The following is a 24,395-nucleotide window of genomic DNA, read 5'->3' as shown; positions in this document are numbered from 1 at the left end:
TTCCTCCCGCTCCCACTTTCCCCACCCTCTCGGCGGGCTCTGCCGGGCCCCGCGGTCACTGCATTGCGCCTGCGCGGGGGCGGGGGCGGCGCCTGCGCACGGGCGGGCCCGGCCGGGGCAGGGTAGGGCGGGCAGGGGGTCATGGAGGGGACATGGGAGGGACAGCGGGGTGGGCATGGGGGGGACATGGAGGGACAGCGGGGTGGGCATGGGGGGGACATGGAGGGACGCAGGGGTGGGCATGGGGGGGACATGGGAGGGACAGCGGGGTGGGCATGGGGGGGACATGGAGGGACAGCGGGGTGGGCATGGGGGGGACATGGAGGGACGCAGGGGTGGGCATGGGGGGGACATGGGAGGGACAGCGGGGTGGGCATGGGGGGGACATGGAGGGACAGCGGGGTGGGCATGGGGGGGACATAGAGGGACACTGAGGTGGGCATAGGGGGGACACCGGGGGGGCGGGGGGAGGGTATGGGAGAGACACCGGGAGGGGACATGGCGGGGACAGCACAGGGATACCGGGGGATACATGGAGGGGACATCCGGAGGGGACATGGGCGGGACACCGCGGGGACACGGGGAGGACATGGGAGGGACACCGGGGTGGGCATGGGGGGGACACGGTGGGGGGGATGCAGGGGAGAGCACGGCGCTCACGCTGGAAGGGGAGTGGGGGGGACATCGAGGGGCTTATGGGAGGGGGACAGTGCGGGGGCACTGGGACGACACCGGGGGGGACACTGGCGGGCATTGTGGGGACACCAGGGGGACGCGGGGCTGTGCTGGCCAGACCACTGCCCACTGGGGACATCGGCAGCTGTGGCCCAGTGTTCAGTGGACACCTGGTGTCACCTGTCCTGTCATGGTGCTCAATGCACACCTGGTGTCACCTGTCCTGACTCGGTAGTCAGTGCACACCTGGTGTCACCTGTCCTGGCTCAGTGTTCAATGAACACCTGGTGTCACCTGTCCCGGCCCGGTGTTCATTGAACAACCAATGTCACCTGTCCTGGCTCAGTGTTCAGTGAACACCTGGTGTCACCTGTCCTGGTTCAGTGTTCAATGAACACCTGGTGTCACCTGTCCTGGCTCAGTGTTCAGTGCACACCTGGTGTCACCTGTCCTGGTTCAGTGTTCAGTGCACACCTGGTGTCACCTGTCCTGGATCAGTGTTCAATGCACACCTGGTGTCACCTGTCCTGGTTCAGTGTTCAATGAACACCTGGTGTCACCTGTCCTGTCTCAGTGTTCGGTGCACACCTGGTGTCACCTGTCCTGGCACAACAGAGCACAGTGAAAGCCCCGGAGCAATTACAGCAGCTGCAGGTGAAAGATGGCTCTTGTTTTCCTCCTGTTTCACTGGTTTCCTGGAGTTCAGGCAGAATTCCAGTGCTGTGGAATCCTTTGCTGTGCCTCCTCCAGGCTCATGGGGCTCAGCACTGCTCGGGGCTCAGAGCCAGCAGGCAGCACAGGCTTGGGCAGAGGTGCAGGAGTGCTCCAACTCACTCCAAACAGACTTCTAAAAGTCATCTAGTAGATGTAAACATGTAAATATCATTAATAATGACCAGCTGGTTTTCCATATTCACCTCTGATGCGTATCCATCTGCAATTCACCTTAATAGTGTTCTTTCCAGGTGAAATAGCCCCTTTTTGAGCAGATTGGGAAACCCAAGGTTTTCCTTAAGAGGTTGACAGGAACTAGATGAGAACAGAAGCAAGGCCAGAGTGGGAGTGCAGCTCCTTGGCTGGGATGTGGTTGAAGAGCCCCTGCTCTGTGTCACAGGAGTGGCTGCACTGCCTGCTGTGAGGATGGACAGCGAGGTGCAGAGGGACGGCAGGATCCTGGATCTGATCGACGATGCGTGGAGGGAAGATAAATTGCCCTACGAGGACGTGGCTATCCCTCTGGTAGGTGAATTGCTACCTATCAATCTGAGTTAAGGCTGCTGTGCTTATCACAGCCCCTTCCAAGAAATGCTACAGAGTATTGCCTGTGGTGCAGCTAATTTGTACAAAAGGCTCCTGGGATGGATCTGGCTCTTTCCTTGCCAGTCCCTCCTGTGTGCATGAGGATGTGGATGTTTCTGTTCACCTTCACCTGACCAGTTGCTGAGTCTTCTCAGAACTGGAGTGCCCTTCCCATGGCACTGCTCTGGGTTTGGCATCAGGGAGAAGTAGAATCATCCTTTCTCTCTGCTTCCCTCTTTTGTTCCTGGTCCTTGAAGTGGTTTCCCAGTTGGTTTGGAGCACAGACAGGATCAGTCTCACGCTGACAGTCACAGTCTTGGTTACACTTTATTTCCACTTCCTGAAATTCCATTAATAGAAGCTGAAAAATTTGCATGCATGATTCAAATCAGTCTTTTCCAGATGCAGCATTGCTGTTACCAGTTCCAGGACAGCAGGGAGTGCACTGGCACCTGCAGTGCTGTCCAGGGCATGGCAGCTGCCCTTCCATGCAGGGCACAGAGAGGGGCAGCAAGGGAAAAGCTGCCACTAATCCCACAAAGCCCACAGCTGAAGCTTCAGCTCTCCCACACTGACACCTTTCCTTAGCTATTTTGAATCTTGCAGGGAAGCAGGAGGTACCTGGGGATCTTCCCTTTCCTTGTTCTCTCTGGAACACAAACTTTGCCCTGGCTGGACTGACAGAGCAGTTGTGGGAATCATGGGGTGCTGGTTTCTTTCAGCACAGAGACATTTCCAAGTTGTGACATGGCTCAAGCTTTAGCCCTTCCACCACTGGCTTTTCAGAGAGGACAAGGAGCAGCTGCACAGCTCCAAAACTCCAAAAACCATATATGCAGCACACACATTGTCCTGCCAAGAGTTGGGCTTGAGGGAAGGATCTTGCAGAACTGCAACTGTCAGATAAAAGAGCCCAAACCCTCTATTGCTCAGGATAACCTTTATTAGGCAGGCTGAGTGTTAGAAACTGGTTCCTTGCTGACATTTGCCTTTACCCTGAGTCCAAACATTACTGTTTTTTTCCCATGTCTTGGGCTACTTACAGTCACATACAGATGGCAGTCCCAGAGCAGGAAGCCTCACCTTCTAACAATAGAAAGAGAGCCTTGGCTGTGGATATAAAGATCCCCAGGGATGGGTTTGGCTCTGATCACATGGAAAAAGCACAAATTCAGAGGAGACTTACTCAGGGGCACTATAAAGGAGCAAACAGAATGTTTTGAGCCTGTCCTGAGCATTTGCTCAATGCTCACTCCAGAGATTCCTGGGAACTCAAATGGGCTTGAATCATATGCTGTTTTCCAAACTGAAAGGTTTTAGTTAGCTCATGCTGGGATTTCCAGAGACCTGGAACTCAGAATTCCTGCCCAAATGGTATCTGGCAGAATAGCACTCACTCAGTGTGACTGCACCAATACAGTAACACAGAGAACAAGTAAGAGAAGGAAAATGAAATCTCAGTTAAACTATCCTTCCTCCTTCCCATGTCATGAGCTGCTGCTCTGCATTGCACTTGGTAGGGAGTTTTCTGACTTCTACTGTTGATCCAGCACAGCCACACCTGAGTCCAGCATGAATTTCTCACCTGCCATAGGAAAGTAACATGTTACAGAACCAGTTGTCTTAATAACAGCTACAATAACTGGAGTATCTGTATTCTTGGCAACAGCAGAAACAGCCCATTGCAAACAAGCAATGGAATAATTGCATTGCACCTTTATTTACTTACTTTGCATTTGCTGTATATTCTCCTTCACTGTGTGTGCAGTCTGAGTGTATAACAAGGCCCCAGGGCCCTGGAAAACCAATTTACCTTTCAGATTAAGCACCATATTCATGTGAAAGGAATATTGTTCATAATGGGGCTCAGTAATGTTTTTAAGTGGATTGGTATGTATGATATTTATTGCTCAGGTGCACCCGCTGGTCTCGTTGGTGGATTTTTGTATTTATCCATACAAAGTCTTAACAACCTGCTGCTTTCAGGAAGTGTGTTATGTATGGAATGCATTGTACCCCTGTTCTGTTCTCAGAATGAGCTCCCTGAACCAGAGCAAGACAACGGTGGCACCACTGAGTCTGTGAAGGAGCAAGAAATGAAGTGGACAGATTTGGCTCTCCAGTATCTCCATGAAAACGTCCCACCCACGGGAAACTAGAGATCAGTGAGATTCCATGCAGCAGATGCATGAATGCAATATAAAAATATTTTTCAGCTGACCATTGTTGCCAGAAGCTGCTCCAAGGAAGAAACAACATTTCTGAAAGATTCAGATTCCAGCAGTGGTTCTGCTCACAGCAACCAGTTTAAAATGCTTCTGTAATGAGTGTGAAATGGCAGAGGCTCTCTGGCAGCTCAGAGCTAAGAGCAGAATGTTTCACTTACTTATTTCATGTTTTCTGTTAAATTGTTCCGAAGTTGGTGCCAATTCTGATCTAATTTTTTACACATGATTAAAAAGTAGTTTTTACTGTCTTGAGTTGTTACTGATTTCAGAGCTCACAGTGGGATCATTGTATGGAGTTCAGGTACCCAAATAGCTGTGACTTGTTACCATCTTCCTCTAGTGTGTGGGGCAGGTGTGAAAGGGTGGTCAACAGATCTGAGAGCTGGAAGTGGCCTGTCAACACAGGTGGTTACTTGAACTCCTCATCCCAGGATCTGGTGGTGGTGGTGGACAGCATTTCCAGTGCTGATCCTGGGAATGTTTTCCAACATACATACCATGAACAAACAGTCTAATTTATGCTAAAATGGTGGTTACTCAAAATCTTGGTCTTTAGAGGGATGGCTGAGAGTTCCAAGGAAGAGGCTGCCAGTCCCAGGGTATTGCCAGTCCCAGGGTATTGAAGTGAGAGTCACTTGGATGAAGTACCTGAGAAGGGAAATGGAAATCCAAGGGAAGAAACAAGTAGAGCTTTGCTTCAGGCAACAAGTTGTTACCTCTTTTTGCGCTGAGAAGAAAGGCAAGGCCCTCTTGATTTATGTTATTTTATCTGATTCACAGATGTCTTTTGCAACAGGTAAAAGCCTTCTGTTCATGTTTCACTGTTGGACTGATTCAGTCTCACCATTGGCAGAACTTCTTGCTAAGGAGAAAATATTTTGACAGAGGTTAGGATTACTGGTGGGGGTGAGAAAGGAACTGGAAGGAAAACAATGTTTAAATTATATTCTTTTGCCAGTGCAGCAGAAAAAGCACTGTCCTGGACTTCCAGACTCCACAGAAGTTTTTGGGTGTCTTTTCTCACTGTTTATCCTCTTCAAAATAACAAACCTCAGCTTCTGCCTGGGTGATCCCTGCCTGCACCAGAGGTGCAGCACACACTTGTCTGAACAAAAAGGAGCTGCAGACAGGCAGCAGAAAGAGTTAAGGATTAACCCAAGAATTAGCAAAGTCAAAAAGCTTAGTATGTACAGCATGGACCAAAGAACCAGCTATGCAGCTGGGAGCTGTCGGAGCTCAGCCCCCCATTGGATCATTACTAGGGGACAAAAAGTAGAGCTTGTGCTTAATGAGGTAGTTCTGATCCTCCCCACATTCCCTTTCCCTGGCCTATGTTATAAGAGTTTGCTCAGAACACATCAGGCAAAGCTACCACCCAGCTTCTGTTCAGCAGCCATCCCTGCTCTCTCTTCCCCTCCCCTCTCATACCTTTACAACCTCCCAGCCACCTTCTCCTCCCAGCTGTGCCACTCTTATCTTCCAGCTTCAGTTTCAGACTTCCTTTCCTGCCCCAAGCAGTTGTCTGTTCTCAGCCATCTTCTTCCTCCCATCCAGCACGGAAACTAAAACCCTTTCTTACTTGAATTCGAGCTGAATTCATGAGGTCTCAGCAGGTCTGTGAGAAAATGTGGTGGGAATGCCAGTTGTGTGAGTGTCATCCGAGGCAGCAGATGCTTGGGAGCCCAAGGGAGAGCCAGACTGCCTTAACACAGAGCTGAGCAGCCACCTCCTGCCTGAGGGGACAGGGCTTTGTGGGTTAGAAGAGACTCCAGAGAACAGGAGGCACAGGGGAGATTAGGGATCATCATGAACTCTCCCAAGGCAGAAACCAAGCCCTGGCCCTGCCCAGATGCTTATCAGACTTGCAGTGACACCCACAATCCTCCTGACACTCTTTGCAAAAGACAAATAGACAGGCAATAATTTCCTTAGTTTCAACATGTGTAGTCAAATTGCTGCTTACAGTGTGATACCAACCCATTTGTGTCTTTGATTAGTCATCTCCCAGGGCAAACTATTCAAATGAAGGAAACCTGTCAGAATAGAAAGTGCCCCACCTTTTTAAGAAGCAGCTTCAGCTGTACAACCAAAGACCAGTCTTCAGGTCTTGGCTGGTAACTTCCTCTTTTCACCACACCTACTGTGACTGGCAGGAAAAAAAGGAAGCAAATTGCTGTCAGAGCCAGCAGACACATGCCAAAGAAATTGTGGGATCCTTAGAGTCTCTTACCTGTGGAAATTCCATGTGGAAGTCCATATGCTGAGGCTGTGCATTGTGTTCATCTGCCTTTTGTATGGGGTGAAAACAGGTAAGAAATGAACCTTTTGCTTTGAATGTTTTTGTCAAATATAACACACTCTGTGCTCTACAGAAACATGAATGTCTCTGCCCTCTGCATTACAGTTACTGTGTAGGGTTTCTCACTAACATTATTTATTTTGGCAAAGCAAATTATGCTGGTTACATGGATATAGTCAGTTCTAAGAGTTCCGAATGTAAAACCAGAAGTATTTTTATTATCTTTTCCTCCCTTTGCAAACATTTCTCTTATATAAGTACTATCCGTCTGCACTGAAAATGTCATTGGGAATCTTCAGAGAATAATGATTTCTTTCCAGGGGTGTCGTGTACAGCAGAGGCGAAGGATGAATTACCATTTATGAACAGTAAGCTCCATTTGATATCCTCACAGTCCTACAAGAATCAACCTGTGTAACAATAAACAAATGTAGTGCCTTGTGTTAGCATACACATGGGAGCAAGTCAAGTTACAGCTCTCTGCTTTGTGGGGAAAACAAACAGGGTTAGAAAAAAGCACTGTTCTTATAAACACTAACTTGTATTTCATCAGGTCCTCTGGAGTAATCTCGGGGTCACATTTTGCTTAGTTTGTTTAATACGCTGTAGGAAATGTAGTCACAAGAAGTGGGAAAAGAGAATTGTGTGAAAAGGCAGGAGGAAACCAGGGAGCCATTGAGGACCAGTTTAAGAGGTGGAGGAGGGCACACTCTCTCTGTGGAAAAGTGATGGAAATCTTCACTAGCACTCCTGAGATTCACAGCGTGGTTGTGAAGTGAGCTGAAAGGGGAAGAGTTATTGGCAGTGGTTACGAGCAGTCTGTTCAAACACACTGCACAGAGCCCAGACAAGCTGGCAGGGTTGGAGTGCCAGAGAGCCTGCAAGACAGAGCAGCAGCTCTGTGTCCCCAGGACCACAGCTGGGACAGCCACACATCTGGCCAAGTGACCACTGCCCCAATGAGGCAAAAAATCTGTTGGAACTTGCCTTTGCAAGAGGACAGGTTGGTGGAGGTACAAAAACTCAGCTGCTGTTTTACTCATGCAGACAGCTCAGGACCACAGCCAACCCTGCCTGTCCACAGGCTCAGCATCCAGGACAGATGGACAAAAAGCCTCCAAATACAATCTCCAAGAAAGGAATGAGAGACACCAGGGAAACGCAGGCCTTAATAGCACTGCCTGGGACTGTTCTCATGACCACAATACTCCCACCTGGGAGTATATAACTCCAAATATCCAAACTGGAAGAGCGTAGGTTTAGATTAGATATTTAGAAAAAATTCCTCTCTGTGAGGGTGGGCAGGCCCTGGCACAGGTGCCCAGAGAAGCTGTGGCTGCTCCACCCCTGGGAGTGTCCAGGGCCAGGATGGACTGGGCTTGGCACAACCTGGGACAGTGGAAGTTGTCCCTGCCCATGGCAGGGGGTGGGACTGGATGAGTTTTAAGGTCCCTTCCCAGCCAAACCATTCTATTATTCTATCATGATATATATTTATTTCTGTAACTTCAGAACTAGGTTATTCTGAAGATGCCTCTCCTGCTGCAATAGCACCTTGGAGGCTGATCTCAAGCTCGAGACCAAAATGTGCAGCTCCCAGGCAGGCACATGGATTTAACACGTTTTTATGCCCCCTTGCACAGGTGCTGGGATGTCAGAGCACCTTGCACAGCAAACTAGTGTTTTGCCCCTACTTTACATATGAGAAAACTGAGCAGAAGGAGAAAGTGAATTTCCTGAGTCTGTCTAGCAAGCTAATGGCCAGGGCGGGGTTCGGTGAGCTAATTGGATGCTGGGTTAATTGCCACATTCATTCACCTTTCCTGAAGGGAAGTGGCCTGTTGGACACAGGTTAAGCACAGTGCCAGGGTGTAACTTCCCACCTCACTTAGTTGCTTGCAGGCCTAATCTTACCACAATCATCTTGGGGTTTCAAAGACACTTCCAACCATTTGGGGAGGAGTTCCCGTGCTCAGCAGAAGGAAGAGCAAAGCCAGGATAACTGGCCATTCTCATGTGCCAGGATGAGGCTGGGATGGGCACCCTCCTGCCATAAGAGAAGCTGGCAGGTTTTCTCCCCCTATTATAATATATAATATTACAATCCCAATCTGACTTTGTTAATTGACACAGAACTGGTCTGTGTTAGGTATCAGCAAACACTGAGCAGCTCTTTGAAAGCTCCTCTGTACCAGAAGGTTTGGGGTGTTCTGATAACAAACACAGTGCTCCTCTGGGCAAGTCTCAGCACAGGGCAGGAGATACAGAAACAAATTAAGCAATCAGTGCAGTCTTGCACCACATAGAAGTAATTCTTGCCTGGCATTTCTGCCTGTATTACTACAGCTTTAGTGGTGGTAAAGATGATTAGCAACACTATATAATACTGCCACACAAGAACTAAAACAATGCCTAGTTATTAGTAAAACCAAGACAGCTGTATTTCTTTATGCTGCAGTAGCACCTAGAGGACAGTTGCTGAGTCTCACTGTGTGAGCTGGTGTTGAGGAGCACAAGTGTTAGCTTTTCTCTGCCAGTTTGAGATCTCCACGAGAGCAGTGCCATAGGAGAACTGCTGCTGCTGATTCCCTGGAGCATCTTGGCACTGTGAGGAAGAGATGAGAGCAGGCTGGCCAGGAGACAGCCCCCAGGTCACTCTTCCTCTTTGGAGCAGAATCCTGAGTCGCACTGAAGTTCTACAGAGCCAGAACATGCTCCATCCAAAGGCCCTGGTCTAACCCCTGTTCACTGGGTCTGGCTGAGGGCTCATTTCCCACCACTCCTGTCCCACTATTCATATGGTACCATAGGCTCTATACAGAAAGGATTCCATGGATTTCAGATGTTCAGATTTATGGTAGCAATTTAAAATATTCACTTGGACTTAACTGCAACATCCTTTTAGCCTATTAACTTTTATTTCTGGAGCTCCTGGGGCTCCTACAGAGTAATTAGCAGAACTATGGCAACTGAGCAGATTGTTTTATGTGGTGGGCACTTAGCATTTATATCACTGTCATGCTCCTGATTTCCAAAGGAGGAGAAAAGGGAAAGTTGCTCATAGAAACTGTGAGTTTCATCATTCAGAAGGTAAAATGCACAGAGCTTTGGAGATTTGCTAGAGCACAATTAGCTTAAAGCTGCAGGTTTTCTAAACCCTTCCACCCACTGCACAGTCCTTTAAGCAACAAAGATCAGGAAGATTCCTCCAGGAACTGCAGCCAGGGCATGCGTGAGGGAGACACTCTCCCTCACAAGGTTCTTCAAGATTAATAGGATTTGGGGGAAAGGATTGTATGCCAGGAAGAGGCACACCTGGGAGGCCCCTCATAAGCACTGTCTGTCTGGAGACAGTTATTCCATTCCCTGCCAGTGCCCTGTTAGAGATTATATTGGGCTCTGAAGGCTCTGCTGGAAAAGCAAGGCACAAAGACAGGCTTTCCAAAGGCACAGACCACCCCATGGAGCAGCACTTAATGGAACTCAGTTCCCCTTCAGCTGTGTCCAAAGCACCATCAGTGACAGCCCACGCAGCCCAAGGGGCTGTCAGGAATTTGCAGTCAGGAATAGCAGGCTGCATCAGCACACAAAATGAAGCACAGAGCTGCCCCTCACACAGCAAGACCCTCTGCAGCCCCAGGCTGGAGGTGCAAACCAACCCCAAGGACACCTGTTTAGCCTCGAGCCTGTCCAGAGCACCTGGGTGTGCTCTCACACCCATACAACAACCATCCTGGCTGTCAGTCCGTGACACCTTCCTCACACAACTGGGGTTTTGGAGAGAGCCCACACCATCTCCCAGCTGCCTGTGGAAGTAGGGTGTTTCAGGGAATGCTGCTCCAAGAAGGTACACTCGCTGTTTGTGTTCAAACATGGCAACAAAATCAAAGTTCCAAGGCAACTGCAGCCATGAACATGAGATGAGGGGACAGCAGAGAAGCAGCCCCAGCTCAGACAGCTCTCAGCACGTGTCCCTGTACCTGTGCAGGGCTGGCAGGTACCACAGGTGCAAGCAAACACTGCAATTGCCACACGGTGCTCTTTTCAGATCCTGGGCAGTCATGTCCTGCATTCACAGCCCTCGGCTTTGGGAACGCTCTGATAGGGACAGAGCTGCAGGTGAAGCTGCTGCTCTACACCCGCCAGAACCCGACCTGTGCCGAGGAGCTCCAGTCAACAACCTCCCAGTACCTAAACGTGACCAAGAGAACAACCTTCATCATCCACGGGTACCGCCTGACAGGCTCCGCCCCGGTCTGGATCTCCGACCTGGTACATCTCCTGCTTTCTGTGGAGGACATGAACATCATCCTTGTGGACTGGAACCATGGGGCAACAACCCTCATCTACAATTATGCTTCCAGAAAGTGCAAAAGAGTTGCTGAGATTCTGAAGAAACTTATTGATGAAATGTTGGTAAGTTGGACGTTCACACTATATAGTCATTAAGGCACAGTATGTAAAGGGCACAAAGGAAGTGATTAAAACCAGCAGGATGTCTGGGAATAGAAACTCCTAACATTAATTTTTGCAGCTATTCTGCAGTGCCAAATCCTACCCTTGGACATGGTACTCTGGTATTTTGTTGCAATATTCAGTTTATATTTCTGGGTACAAAACTCTACAGACATGTTTTCCCATACAATGAAACTTAACTTCTACTTTCTGTATGTCCAAAAGTCACTTTAAAGGGATCAGCTACAGTTCACAGCTCCTCTAAGCTGTTGCACAGGCAATGATGACACTGGATCATTAGGATCATGGTGTCTGCTAATTCCTTGCAGGCACCACATGTGGGGCAACTGGAATTTTACTCCTGGGGCCCATGAATGGTTTCTGTTGAAGTGCCCAGGAAAATGCAGCCACTGCCTGAACTGTTCTCCTCACAGTTCTCAGGGATGGGCCTCACACAGGAGTGCTGGCTGCACCCTGGGACTCTCAAAGGTGGAATATTTACAGAGTGGGACACACCAAGGAAAAACATGGGAAAAGTAGGGACATGACTTTAGATTCCTCCTCCTGATATATTTTATGCCTTTCACATGCCAAAAATCTGTGACCATGAGTACCTTTAAATCTCAGATTGAAGGAGCATCCCTTGACTCCGTGCACATGATAGGAGTGAGCCTGGGCGCACACATCTCCGGCTTCGTGGGGCAGATGTTTGGTGGTGCACTTGGGAGAATCACAGGTGAGCCTTCCTCTGTCAGTGCCTCTCCCCCAAGGCCAGCAGGGCACAGGGCAGTGCCACACATGCACTGGTTTGTGTTGCAGGCCTGGACCCGGCGGGGCCGCTGTACCGGGGGGCCCCCCCCAGCGAGAGGCTGGACCCCACGGACGCACAGTTTGTCGATGTCATCCATTCTGACACCGACGGTACGTGACACTCCCCCCCTGCACCTCCACAGGGAACCCCAGACCCTGATGGAGCACGGGAAGGTGGGGTGCTGGTGGGCAGCAGTGCCAGGACCTTTGCTCCTTGGGCCCAGGACAGCAGATTCCATTACTGGGAAGGGCTCCGGGGTGCTGTGTTGCCCTCACTGTCCTCAGCACTCCCTCGGGCGTTGCTGGTTAATTTGCACTTCAAAACGTGCTGCTGGATTGTAGCAGTTACACCCTGGTGGCCCAGGAGTTCCAAGGACAGAGGCAGCAGTGGAGGAGCTCCTTTAGCACACAGTTCTGCCACAGCAGTTCCACACCAACATCTCCCCACGGGGTCAGGCTGCACCCGAGCACACCGCAGCTCCAAGGCTGGACCCACAGCTCACTGCCTTGCACAGCAGATCGGTTATCTCCAACCCATGGCTCCCTGCACGGTGCTTCCAGTCTTCATCCCACCTCTCCTGAGCTAAACCTTCCCCTAGGGAGAATCTGGACTCTCACAGCCCTCTCCTTTTTCAGACCCACCAGCGAGGCCAGCAGTGCAATGCCAGCCCCCTGCTCTGCTCCCATGGGCATCCTACCCCTTGCACTTGGCTTTCCCACCTCACTGCTTCTCCCAGCCCTTCCAAGAAGTCAGACTTAGCAGCATGGCAATACCCAGGTTTCACATCCCTTTTACTCTCCTGCACACAGGGACACAAACCCCCAAATTTTGCACACAGGCTCATTTTTGGTATTTGAAACGATTGCTAAAATGACCCAGCTGGGTCACAACCACTTGGCCTGCTGCCTAAGCAGATGGGTGACATTAATATTCCTGCTTGTATTTATTCCCCTTTGCCAGGACTGGGTTACAGAGAAGCACTCGGCCACATCGACTTCTACCCCAATGGTGGGACCGACCAGCCGGGCTGTCCACTGACAATATTTTCTGGTAATTAATCCTGCCTTGAACTGCACAAACCCTGATAAACTATTTCTAATCAGAAAAGGAGGAGAAAGCCAGAGAAACATCATCACTGCTTAGAAAATACATGAAAGCCATATTCTGGGAAAGCACCAGCAGCAACCCCTTCCCAGCACTGACGTGACAGGGGTTTAGCTCATGTGCACCAGGTGGGCATGAGAGTCAGGGTGACCTTTCTGTGCCTCTGTCACACTGCAGTTGGGATTAATTCTCTGTGTAAAAAGCCATCAGGTAGATTTGTGCACTGTTTTGTGACTACGTTCAGAAAACCTGAAGGATTTTTTGGTTTTAATTACTTAGAACTCACAAAAGCAGAAGGACCAGCAGTGACAAGAACCTGTTCAGAAAATGGGTTCAAGCTGAACATGAAATAGGCAGTTACAGCAAATCTTGCAGCTTCCTTGGCAGTGACTGATAGTGCAGTTTGAAGGTAAAGCCCCAGTCTTGACCCAAAGAAAGCTGTTTGCCTTTCAGTGGCAGCTAAACCAGTTTGATGAAAGTTGGGGAAAAAGACACCTCACAGACGAGAAGGCAGCATTGTGAACTCAACCCTTATCAGACCTAAGAGAATCTACACAGGAAAACAGCCTGAACTAAAAATCCCTAGGAAATAAGACTTCACTCATTTTGTTGCTCATGCAGCAATTCATTTTATTAGTTTTGGCTTTCTAGAGAGTTTTTTACACCAAAATGGAAGATCATGTGCAAAACTAAAAGCAATATCCAGCTGTCAGGCCTGAACTCAGAGGGGAGAGGAAACCACCTGAGATAGAACTGGATCCATATCTGGATCCTCTGGAACCACAGCAACCAAGTATATACAAATAAGTATATTTTTAAAGCCAAAAAGACAAGAAGAAAAGCAAACCAGACCCAGGCAGAGCCAAGTGCACTCAAAAGGGCAGGCTGGTGCCCACTTACTGCTCTGCCACAGCCCAGTGCTCCCCAGTGGGTTCGGACTGGTCACTGACTGTCCACTGGGGTGTCCTGTGGGCATTAATCCCATTTCCCTGACAAGAGAGGATTGCTAACAAAATATTTCTTCCCTGTGTATGATTAAGGATTGCAGTATTTTAAATGTGACCACCAGAGGTCTGTTTTCCTGTTCCTGTCCTCCCTGACACAGAGCTGCAACATCACTGCATATCCCTGCGACTCGTACAGGAATTACAGGAATGGCAAATGCACCAGCTGTGAAGCCTTCTGGCCTATGCCCTGCCCCACTGTAGGTAAGGATCAGGGGGTGTCAGTCCATCCTCAGTACAGAGCTGCCTGTCACCACTGCAACTCGGTGTGGGATGTTTTGCTAAAGGACCAACACAACACGGTGCTTTGCAAAACCATCAGAGTTATTTCACTGAGGGTTTTGAGGTCTCTCCTTTAATTCAAAGAGGCAAGAGAAACCTCCCTGCTTTTCCTACCATCACATCACACTATGATCTGGAACAAAAAATCACAGGTAAAGGATCCAGAACTAAAAAAGTCAAAACAAGACTTCGGATTTTTACACTGCAGTCTCACAAACAACAAATTAAAGTCCTTTAGTTGCACAGTTTGAGGGACAAGGATGTGCTCTTGATAAAACAGAATAGTTTCTAATGAATTCCAAGCACCACAACTCCCTTTGTGCTCTAAAAGGAATTGCAGAGGGGTGAACAAAGGGGATTCTGGACCCACAGAGGTGTCCCAGGCTGGGTGTGACAGCCCAGCTTCAGGCTGCCAGCTCTGAAAGGGTGATGCAAAAACACCTGACACTTCCAGAAAGGAACTGGCAAAGCCAAGGGGATGATTTGCATTCTGCACTGCAAAATGAAATCCTCCTTGACCATGGATAGCAGATGTGGGAAAAGATCAGCCTTGAAGTATGTGCTGAACACTAACCAGGCATATTTAGTGCTAAATCTGAGGAGTACAGGGGTTTGTGTCACACTGTGACCTGGCAGCTGGCAAACAACACGCTATTTCTTAAACACTTGCTTATTTTCAGCCATTTAGTTGCTCATCTACCTGTGCAGTAACTCTGTTTCATTTTCAAACTGTCACCTGCAGGTTATTATGCCCATGAGTGGAAAAGCTATTTAACACAACAGAGCCATCCAGTGACAAGTATGTTTTTCGACACAGCGGACAAAGAGCCATTTTGCAGTAAGTGACGGAGATTTCCAAGATGATTTTTCTTTGTGCTTTGCCACCTCCAGCAGCAGCTGAGCAGAGATGGTCAGGTCATAGCCAGCATTTCAGAAACAAGGCCAGTGGCTGCTGAGCAGCACTGTGTCCATCTGCACTTTGCCATGACATTCCTTATCTGCAAACCTGCCCGGTGCTGTGAAAGGCAACTTGCTTACAGTGCCAGGAAATTGGATGAGACCTTGCAAATTAATATAAAAATTCCCAAAGCGGGTTTTGAAGCAACACACCATTCTTTTGTGAAAGTAAGAGGTGTGTGGGAATGGTGAGAGACAGCCTGCACAGGTGAAGAAGCTACTCTGGAGAAAAGCAAGAGGTACAGGGAAAGGGGGAAAATCAGTGGGAAAAAAAGTGTCCCCAGGGCTTCTCCTCATCCCTGTGATCACCACCATAGCAAAGCATGGACAGGATTACAGCCTGAGCTCCGGAGCTGGTCAGCAAGTGAATTCAGACTTACAGATCAAAGAACAGACAATTCTGCCCCATGACAGAGATGACAAATGACAGATGCTGAGAACAGAAATTAAGGGGTTCAGTTGGGGACAGGAGAAAGGAAAGGCAGTTTGGAAGTGAAGGGGGAAGGCAGAGAGGCCATCCTGGATGGATAACCCTTCCTTCAGTGCTTTCCTGATACCTCTGTTTCTGTTAAATCTCTGAAAAGGGAGATAGAGAGGGGGGAGGAGAAAGGGATTTTAGAGGTAAACTGAAGGGGCTGTGTCCATCCTCCACCTGCAGCTCCCCACCCAGACAGGCACACAGCAGAGTGAGCCTGTGGGATCTACTCACACTTGTTCTCTCTCCCCCCCTCAGTTTATCACTACTTTGTGGATATTATCACATGGAACAAAGCCACCAGGAGAGGCACGTTCAGCATCGTGCTGGCTGATGAGACTGGGAGGAAGGCAGAGTCTAAAGTTAATCCGTAAGTCCTACTGATCTGATAATGTGGAAATGTCAGCGAATCCCTCGGTGCAAGTGCAGCTGGAGAGGTGAGACATCCTCCTCCATGTCTCTGCTGACACCTGCCAGTGCACATGCCTCTGGGACTTCCTGGCCCTATGGAATTTCCACAGCCTCCCCCAGCACACACCTGACTGCCCAGCCCTTCGGTTTGGACTCTTTTTCATCCTAAGGGCTGAAGTGGACAATCTCAGCCAGAGGCACAGCTGCCCTAGGTTTCCACTAACACAGAAGGAAAAACGCCTCCCCTTCTTTCCTTCCCCTTCCAGGGAGGGTTCTGTTCCAGCTCCCAGTGCCCAAGACAGCAGGGATGAACCTGGGCCTGAATATCTCACATCCAAATCAACTCATTCTGTTCCAAGAGGCAAATTAGTGACTGGTATTTATACAACATGCAAATTCCTGATTGAGCTAAACTCACTTCAGCCAAACAATCCTGCTCAACTAGTTTTCCCAAGTAACTCTGCCTATTCCCTGAGCCCTATCTGGGATCTGCTTGCACTGGAGGGATGTGCCTCCCTCCCACAGCAAGAGCAGTGCAGATTGCACACCTTTCTCAAAGGGACTCGGTGCTCAGGTGTGCACAAACACCACTTGGGTCTGGTCCGCTTGGGACCGAAGCAGAATCACAGCGAGGATTCTGGTTTGGGGCAAATGGCACCAGAGCTCTGTGTCCCCACTCCCACCCCAAATAACTGAGTGCTGAAGTGGCTGAGCAGTTTCATACCTGGAGCACCCACCCTCACCTTCTATAAATCAGAAACCAATCACAAGCTCTGCCCTGCTCCCCCAGCTCTGTTTCTCATGTTACACTGAATACACTAAACCTGGTGCCAGTCCCTCGGTGACTCTGACACTCTCCTTTCTGCTTCACCTTCAGGGAAGCTGCCACCTTCCAGCAGTACAACCAAATCACTTTGCTCATTGGGTTCGACCAGGATCTTGAAAACATAGAAAGAATTTCCTTGACATTTTCCACAGGATCTGTCATTGGCCCAAAATTCAAACTCAGGATTCTCCAAATGAAGTTCCAGTCACTCACAAACCCAGAAAGGTGAGCAGAGCTCTATACACCAACCATTTCTGTAGTTGTAGACTGGACAGAAGTAAATGACTCCCCCAGATTCCTGGCCTGGCTGAGTCTGTGCAGAAGAATTAGTTATTTCACATTTAATAATTCTCATACACGTATCTTGGGAATAGAATCCCACAGCTGAGCAGCACTTGAACACAGAGGCTGCCTTATTGTGCTGAAAACATGTCATTGGTGACGTGACTCTTACATGGTCTGACATCTTAACCTTTGGTCAGGAAAATGACCTTTGAGAAGCTGCCTAGGCCTGAACTCTGGACTGAAGGGAAGTGCAGCTCTCAGGGAAGCACAGATGTCCAGCTCCAAACACACAGTTTTTATCCCAGTCAATTTCTATGGCCAGTCAAGTGGGAAAATTAATTTACTCCTGGAATTCCAGCAACTGGGAGCTGCTGGCCACTTTGCCCACAGCCCTGCCTGCTGCCCACAGCACCATGAGGTACCTCCCAGCTCACTGCTGGTGAGATTTCTCCAGCTGCTTCAGTCACCTCCTTAACCTCTGTTTGCTCTTTTAAGCTTCCCTGATTCCTAGGGCACCTTTGGAGGATGGAATCTGTGCCTGAGCTCAGCAAGCTCAGAATCTCTTAGGCTGACTTTGTGTGCAAGGACAGAATGTGGACATCAAGCCACACCATGCTTTAAATTTGGGGTAGAACAAGGGTTGCATATGACAGAGTGAGGAGGGTGAAGAAAAAATATTCTGGATTTTCAACAGATTAAATAATCAGTCACTGCCCAGGGAGGGATGTCCTGCCCTCTCTCCTCCCCTGTTCCAGAGCTAATGTCCAGTGAAAGATTAAGTATCAACTCTGGGTTTTGGCTGGACTAGATCCAGGCCAGATCAATGCCTGGTCCTGGATCAGAGTAGTGGCAGAATTCCTCATGCTGGGAGCAGGGAAGCAGCTGGACCAGGCAGGTGAGCTGGAAGGATCACCTCGTTTGGTGGGCACACAGGTGTGGCCTGGCTTAACAGGAACCATGGTCAGTCAATACCTGTTTGCTCACTGGTTTCTCTGTCATGTTTTTGCCACAAGCAAAAGATAATGTAGAACAGAACAGAAAAATGCTGAAGGTATCCCAGGCCTTGGGAAGGCTCCAAGCCAGCCTCACTTTAGGTGGACTTGGAGCCAGTTCTCTCGAGAACATGAGCTATCTCACATAAGCCTCCAGCACATGGCGAGATTCAACCGGAGTATGACAGAAAAAAGAGCCATTTCCTCACTTTTGGCCCCTGTTTTCACACAGACCCCACCTGTGCCGGTACGACCTTGTCCTCATGGAGAACACCCCGAGAACCTTCAGGCCCATCCCGTGCTGAAGCAGGAGCCGAGACCAGAGGGTGCTGTGCCTGGGGGGGCAGAGACACTTCATGGCCATGTGGGACTCACCCGTCAGTCCCCAGGCACCTCCTGTGGGGACCGGGCAGAGGGGACTGGGTGGGATGACGGGACCTTGGGGACCGGGCACTGGAGACCAGATATTGGGGACTGAGCAGTGGGCACTGGGGACTGAGGATCAGGCACTGGGGACTGGGCACTGGGGACCTGGCAGGCTGACTGGGCATTGGGCACCAGACACTGGGGACCGGGCACTGGGGACTGGACAGTGGGGACCAGGCATTGGGGACCGGGCACTGGGGACTGGACACTGGGGACCTGGCAGGCTGACTGGGCATTGGGCACCAGACACTGGGGACCAGGCACTGGGGACTGGACACTGGGGACCAGGCATTGGGGACCGGGCACTGGGGACTGGACACTGGGGACCAGGCACTGGGGACTGGACAATGGGGACTGGACAATGGGGACTGGGCACTGGGGACCGGGTATTGGAGACCGGGCACTGGGGACTGGACACTGGGGACCAGGCATTGGGGACTGGACAATGGGGACTGGGCACTGGGGACCGGGTATTGGAGACCGGGCACTGGGGACTGGACACTGGGGACCTGGCAGGCTGACTGGGCATTGGGCACCAGACACTGGGGACCAGGCACTGGGGACTGGACACTGGGGACCGGGTATTGGAGACCGGGCACTGGGGACAGAGCAGGGGGGACTGGACACTGGGGACCGGGCACTGGGGACTGGACACTGGGGACCCGGTATCGGAGACCGGGCACTGGGGACAGAGCAGGGGGGACCGGGCACCGGGGACCGGGCACTGGGGCCCGCCCTCCACTCAAAGCGCACAAAGGGGCTGGAGGAGCGACAATAAAACAACGTCTGCGCGTGTGGTTAAAACACGTGCTCGTGGCGCGGGTTTAAAGCGCGAACACGCGCGGGGCCGCTTTGACCCAGAGGAGCGCGGGGGCCCCGCCGAGCGCTGCGGGGGAGCCCGCCCGCCATCACCGCCCTCACGGGCCCCTCCCGCCATCACCGCCCTCAGAGGATCACCGCCCCCAGAGACCGCGCCCGCCATCACCGCCCCCAGAGACCGCGTCCGCCATCACCGCCCTCAGAGACCCCGCCCGCCATCACCGCCCTCAGAGCGGCCCCGCCCGCCATCACCGCCCTCACGGGCCCCGCCCGCCATCACCGCCACCAGAAGGGCCCCGCCCGCCATCACCGCCCCCAGAAGGGCCCCGCCCGCCATCACCGCCCCCAGAGACCCCGCCCGCCATCACCGCCCTCAGAGCGGCCCCGCCCGCCATCACCGCCCCCAGAGACCCCGCCCGCCATCACCGCCCCCAGAGACCCCGCCCGCCATCACCGCCCCCAGAGCGGCCCCTCCCGCCATCACCGCCCCCAGAGACCGCGCCCGCCATCACCGCCCCCAGAGACCCCGCCCGCCATCACCGCCCTCAGAGCGGCCCCGCCCGCCATCACCGCCCCCAGAAGGGTCCCGCCCGCCATCACCGCCCCCAGAGCGGCCCCTCCCGCCATCACCGCCCCCAGAAGGGCCCCGCCCGCCATCACCGCCCTCACCGGCCCCGCCCGCCATCACCGCCTCCAGAGACCCCGCCCGCCATCACCGCCCTCACGGGCCCCTCCCGCCATCACCGCCCCCAGAGCGGCCCCTCCCGCCATCACCGCCCTCACGGGCCCCTCCCGCCATCATCGCCCTCATGGGCCCCTCCCGCCATCACCGCCCTCACGGGCCCCTCCCGCCATCATCGCCCTCATGGGCCCCGCCCGCCATCACCGCCCTCAGAGGAACAGCCATCACCGCCTGCCGCGCCCGCCCCGCCCGCCATCACCGCCCTCAGAGCGGCCCCGCCACCACCGCCCTCAGCCCCGCCCGCCATCCCCGCCCCCATGGGCCCTCTCAGAGCGGCCCCGCCATCACCGCCCCCACAAACCCCGCCCGCCATCATCGGACCCAGCCCCGCCCGCCATCACCGCCCCCACAAACCCCGCCCGCCATCACCGCCCCCAGGGCGATCCCTCCCGCCATGCCCGCCCCGCCCGCCCCGCGCTTGCGCGCCCGGCCCGGGCTGTGAGGACCGGCAGGGCCGGAGCGGCGACAGCGGCGTCCCCGAGCCGGGATGTGGCGGCGCCCGGCCGGGCTCCTGCTCGTCTTCGCGGCCGCCACGGCCGCGCTGTGGCTGCTGTCGGTGCGGCTGAGCGCGGGGCAGACGCGCAGGTGGGTGCGGGGGCCGGGGCCGCCCGTGTGTCCCTCTGTCCCCGGGGCTGTGTGTGTGTCTGTCTGTCCCCCCCGGCGCTGCCCGTGTCTCTCCCCCCGCAGGGCGCTGCGGTTCCCGGCGGACCTGGAGGAGCTGCGGGATCTGGCGGAGGCGCTGCGGGAGTACGAGCGGCAGCACCGGGGAGCGGCGCTGGCGCTGTTCTGCGGCGCTTACCTGTACAAACAGAGCTTCGCCATCCCCGGCTCCAGCCTCCTGGTACGGGCAAAGGGCGAGGCCGGGGAGCCGCGGCCCGGGCAAGGAGCAGAGGGGCCGGACCGGCCCTGACCGGGGAGGAATAGCCCCCGGTACCAGCACAGGGGGGGTTGACCCGCGGGGGAGCAGCTCTGAGGGAAGGACCTGGTGTGTTGGTGGGTGACAAGCTGGCTGTGAGCCAGCAGTGTGCCCTGAGCACCAGGAGGGACAGTGGGATCCTGGGGGAAGGTCAGGGAGGGGATCCTGCCCCTCAGCCCTAGTGAGGCACATCTGGAGTGCTGTGTCCAGTTCTGGACTCCTTGGGAGGATCCAGTGGAGGCCACAAAGATGATGAGGGGTCTGCAACATCTCTCTTAAATAGAGACTGTGGAACCTGGGCCTGTTTAGTCTGGACAAGAGAAGACACAGAGGTGATCTCATCAGTCCATGTAAATATCTCCAAGATGGGTGTCAGAGGATGGTGCCAGGCTCTTTTCAGTGGTGCCCAGAAACAGCATGAGCAATGACCTAAAACACAAGAAGTTCCACCTCAGTGTGAGGAAGAACTTGTTTCCATGGAAGGTGTCAGAGCGCTGGAACAGCTGCCCAGGGAGGGCATGGAGTCTCCTTCTTTGGAGACTTTTTAAACACACCTAGACCCTGTGTCACCTGCTCCAGGTGACCCTGCCTTGGCAGGGGGGTTGGACTGGATCTCCAGAGGTCCCTTCCAGCCCTGACTATTCTGTGACACACTGTGGCCCCTGTGCCTCACTCCATGTTGTCCCCACAGAATGTCCTGGCTGGAGCTCTCTTCGGGCCGTGGATGGGGCTGGTGCTGTGCTCGGTCCTCACGTCAGTGGGAGCCACTCTCTGCTACCTGCTCTCTGCTGCCTTTGGCAAGCAGCTCGTCGTCCACTACTTCCCTGAGAAAGTGGCTCTGCTGCAAGGGAAGGTAAGGGCTGGTGGTTGTGCAGACACCCAGGGTGTTCCTGGGTCAGGCTGCTTTTGGGATGACTTAGTAAACAATAAGTGTGTGCAGGGGATGCATCAGGTCTGCTAAGGGCACAGGCTCCTAAGTCCAGGAGCAGGCTGATGTCTTGGAGCCAGCCCGTTTGCAAAGGGACTGTGAGGAAAATCCCAGATCCCAAGGAAAATCAGAAGTAGGACAAACAATTGAGTGGGAAGCTCTTGTGCTCCAGAAGTGCCTCCATCCATGCCGTGATGAGTTGTGCAGCTGCAGTTGGTTCTGCTGTTGTCTTCCTTATCTCCCATTCAGGTGAGGTCCCATTTCCAGCACTTCCTTGGAGAGGGCTGGCTCAGCCCTACTTTCCCATATATACATAATGTTGCTGCTTTTCATCAGTTCTGGACTGGTGGGGTGTGGCATGTTAGGAGAAACACTCACTTTAGGACACTTTAGGAGTGTTAGGAACACTCACTTTATGATCATGGCCCTACCAGTGTTCCTGCTGTCTGAGGAGCAGAAATAATGTGGAACATTTCTCTTGGCAGGTAGAAGAGAACAGGAGCTGCTTATTTTTCTTCTTGTTGTTCCTGAGGCTGTTCCCCATGACGCCAAACTGGTTCCTGAACCTCTCGGCTCCCATTTTAAACATCCCTGTGTCCCAGTTCTTCTTGTCCGTCCTCATCGGTAAGGCCTGGGGACGTGGTCCAGGGGACAATGTGACACTGCTGCTCTTGTCCTTGCTGAGCAGGGAAAGGCAGAGCAGCAGGGCAGAGCTGGGCCTCTGCCCCATTTAACTCTCTGCCTCTGTGCTGCCCTGAGGCCTCAGAGCATTTTGCAAATTCACGTGTCTGCAAATGCTGCAAATTTTGATTTACACGCTGTTCTTCTGTTGTTAGCACAGACTCCTGTGTCTGTAATGGCCATAAACTGAACCACAGTGAGTTCCACCTCAACATGAGGAAGAACTTCCTTCCATGGAGGGTGTCAGAGCACTGGAACAGCTGCCCAGGGAGGGCATGGAGTCTGTCTCTTTGGAGACTTTTTAAACCCACCTGGACATGTCCCTGTGTCACCTGCTCCAGGTGACCCTACCTTGGACTGGGTGATCTCTAGAGGCCCCTTCCAACCCTGACCATCCTGTGGTTTTGTGTCTGGCCTTGGGCATACCTGAGCTAATTTTCTCTTGGGGGGATGCTGACAGCTCTTTTCTGCTCTGATTCTTTCAGGCCTTACACCATATAATTTCATCTGTGTGCAGACAGGGGCCATTCTGTCCCAGATCACCTCTCTGGATGCCATTTTCTCCTGGGACACGCTGCTCAAACTGCTGGCCATGGCCATGGCAGCGCTGGTACCAGGGACCCTCATCAAGAGATACAGCAAGGAGCACCTGAAGCTGGATGGGGACAAGCAAACTCAGACACTCAATGGCAAAAAGAGCTTGTGATGGCTCAGGTGCCCCAGTTTTGGGGTAAAAGCTGCAGGTCTCTCTTCCTGGGGGTTATACTCTGCATGCTCTGTGCCACCAAGGACAGTGGCAGTTTTTAATTGTCCTCCTCATCTCTGAGGAGGTGTAAGGTTCTTACCTTTAATGAATGTTTACCTGTGCACATACCTGCACGGAGAGAGCAGTACAGGGGCTTTGTGAACACCTGGTTAATTTGCCTGTTCTGTTTAAATCCATCTCCTGTGTGCCTGAGGTGTGCCCAGCCCCTGCCTCCTGTGAGGAGGGCAAACCAGAGCCCCTTAGTGCTGCCCAGCACAGGGGCCAAGCACTGCCCTGGAGGCAGGCCCTGCTCCCTCCAGCCCCTGACTGATTAACACTTCTGGCCTCAAATGACAAGTGGTGCTGTTCGGTGCACAGGCACGAGCACCGAGCTGAGAAAATAATGGTGTGTCAGGGTGCAGCTGGAGAAGACTCTTCTTGATTCCATGTTTAACCAGCACACCCTGCAGCAAAATGCTCAGGATTTGGGCTACCCATATGTACCAGTCATGGCAGAACACAAGATGCTTTTCCAGTCTGTCAGCAGCTGCTACTCCGGATGGACTGATGGGAAAAGGAGCAGGAATGGATGTGCCTGGCTGGCAGAGATTGTCCTTGTGAAGCACTTGAAAAGCTACACATTGGCTTCTGTATAACTACAAGGTTTCTGAATAAACAGGTGGGCTCTTGTCCCAGTTGCTGGAGAACACAGAATGCAGGATGGTTTGGGTTGAAAAGGACCTTAGAGCTCATCCCATTCCACCCCCTGCCATGGGGGCTGCCTTCCACCAGCCCAGGTTGCTCCAAGCCCCATCCAACCTGGCCTTGGACGCTCCCAGGGATGGGGCAGCCACAGCTTCTCTGGGCAACCTGTGCCAGGGCCTGCCCACCCTCATCCCCCACAGATGATAGTCTGCTCTTGGGGTTTTGGTAGTTGCACCTCCTTGTTCTGCTCTCCTTGAGTTTGCTCTCCATTTGGAGGATAAAATAACCTTCCTGTCATGGAAGGGGGCAGATGGGAGACCCCAGACCAAG

The 24,395-nt window shown here is 52.4% G+C and overlaps 5 protein-coding genes across 11 annotated transcripts in view; 4 read left to right on the top strand and 1 right to left on the bottom strand.

The window, feature by feature from the left end:
* CEP63 (centrosomal protein 63) overlaps positions 1-85 on the bottom strand; it is a 30,510-nt gene extending 30,425 nt beyond the window's left edge. For all 4 annotated transcript variants that reach the window (XM_071567076.1, XM_071567079.1, XM_071567080.1 and 1 more), the window contains exon 1: positions 26-85. The gene's annotated coding sequence lies outside the window, so the exon portion shown is untranslated. The remainder of the gene's footprint in view (positions 1-25) is intronic.
* On the top strand, positions 71-4,450 carry ANAPC13 (anaphase promoting complex subunit 13). Of its 2 annotated transcripts, none has more exons than XM_071567085.1 (3): positions 71-122; positions 1,790-1,914; positions 4,008-4,450. In XM_071567085.1, exons 2-3 carry the CDS (start codon positions 1,816-1,818, stop codon positions 4,131-4,133), a joined length of 225 nt encoding a protein of 74 aa, XP_071423186.1. In that variant the 5' UTR covers positions 71-122; positions 1,790-1,815; the 3' UTR covers positions 4,134-4,450. The 2 variants fall into 2 exon arrangements, with proteins under 2 accessions (XP_071423186.1, XP_071423185.1); XM_071567084.1 differs by lacking the exon at positions 71-122 and adding an exon at positions 1,172-1,329.
* A 1,833-nt stretch (positions 4,451-6,283) lies between these two features.
* Positions 6,284-19,342, top strand: LIPH (lipase H). 2 transcript variants are annotated; one of them, XM_071567082.1, is made up of 10 exons: positions 6,284-6,511; positions 10,550-10,917; positions 11,584-11,692; positions 11,776-11,877; positions 12,728-12,817; positions 13,912-14,079; positions 14,900-14,995; positions 15,848-15,959; positions 16,979-17,051; positions 18,336-19,342. In XM_071567082.1, exons 1-10 carry the CDS (start codon positions 6,460-6,462, stop codon positions 18,579-18,581), a joined length of 1,416 nt encoding a protein of 471 aa, XP_071423183.1. In that variant the 5' UTR covers positions 6,284-6,459; the 3' UTR covers positions 18,582-19,342. The 2 variants fall into 2 exon arrangements, with proteins under 2 accessions (XP_071423183.1, XP_071423184.1); XM_071567083.1 differs by having other exon boundaries at positions 16,878-17,051; positions 18,336-18,495.
* Positions 18,877-20,532, top strand: LOC139677156 (uncharacterized). Its single transcript, XM_071566843.1, has 2 exons — positions 18,877-18,915; positions 19,360-20,532. Exons 1-2 carry the CDS (start codon positions 18,877-18,879, stop codon positions 20,530-20,532), a joined length of 1,212 nt encoding a protein of 403 aa, XP_071422944.1.
* On the top strand, positions 20,493-24,066 carry TMEM41A (transmembrane protein 41A). 2 transcript variants are annotated; one of them, XM_071566096.1, is made up of 5 exons: positions 20,493-20,675; positions 20,778-20,931; positions 21,698-21,859; positions 22,420-22,558; positions 23,101-24,066. In XM_071566096.1, the coding sequence occupies exons 1-5, from the start codon at positions 20,578-20,580 to the stop codon at positions 23,319-23,321; spliced, it is 774 nt and encodes a 257-aa protein (XP_071422197.1). In that variant the 5' UTR covers positions 20,493-20,577; the 3' UTR covers positions 23,322-24,066. The 2 variants fall into 2 exon arrangements, with proteins under 2 accessions (XP_071422197.1, XP_071422198.1); XM_071566097.1 differs by lacking the exon at positions 22,420-22,558.
* The last annotated feature ends 329 nt before the right edge of the window (positions 24,067-24,395 follow it).

The sequence above is a fragment of the Pithys albifrons genome, chromosome 11 (assembly GCF_047495875.1).
Source record: "Pithys albifrons albifrons isolate INPA30051 chromosome 11, PitAlb_v1, whole genome shotgun sequence".
NCBI classification, from domain to species: Eukaryota; Metazoa; Chordata; class Aves; order Passeriformes; family Thamnophilidae; genus Pithys; species Pithys albifrons.
This window is presented reverse-complemented; position numbering and strand designations above follow the sequence as displayed.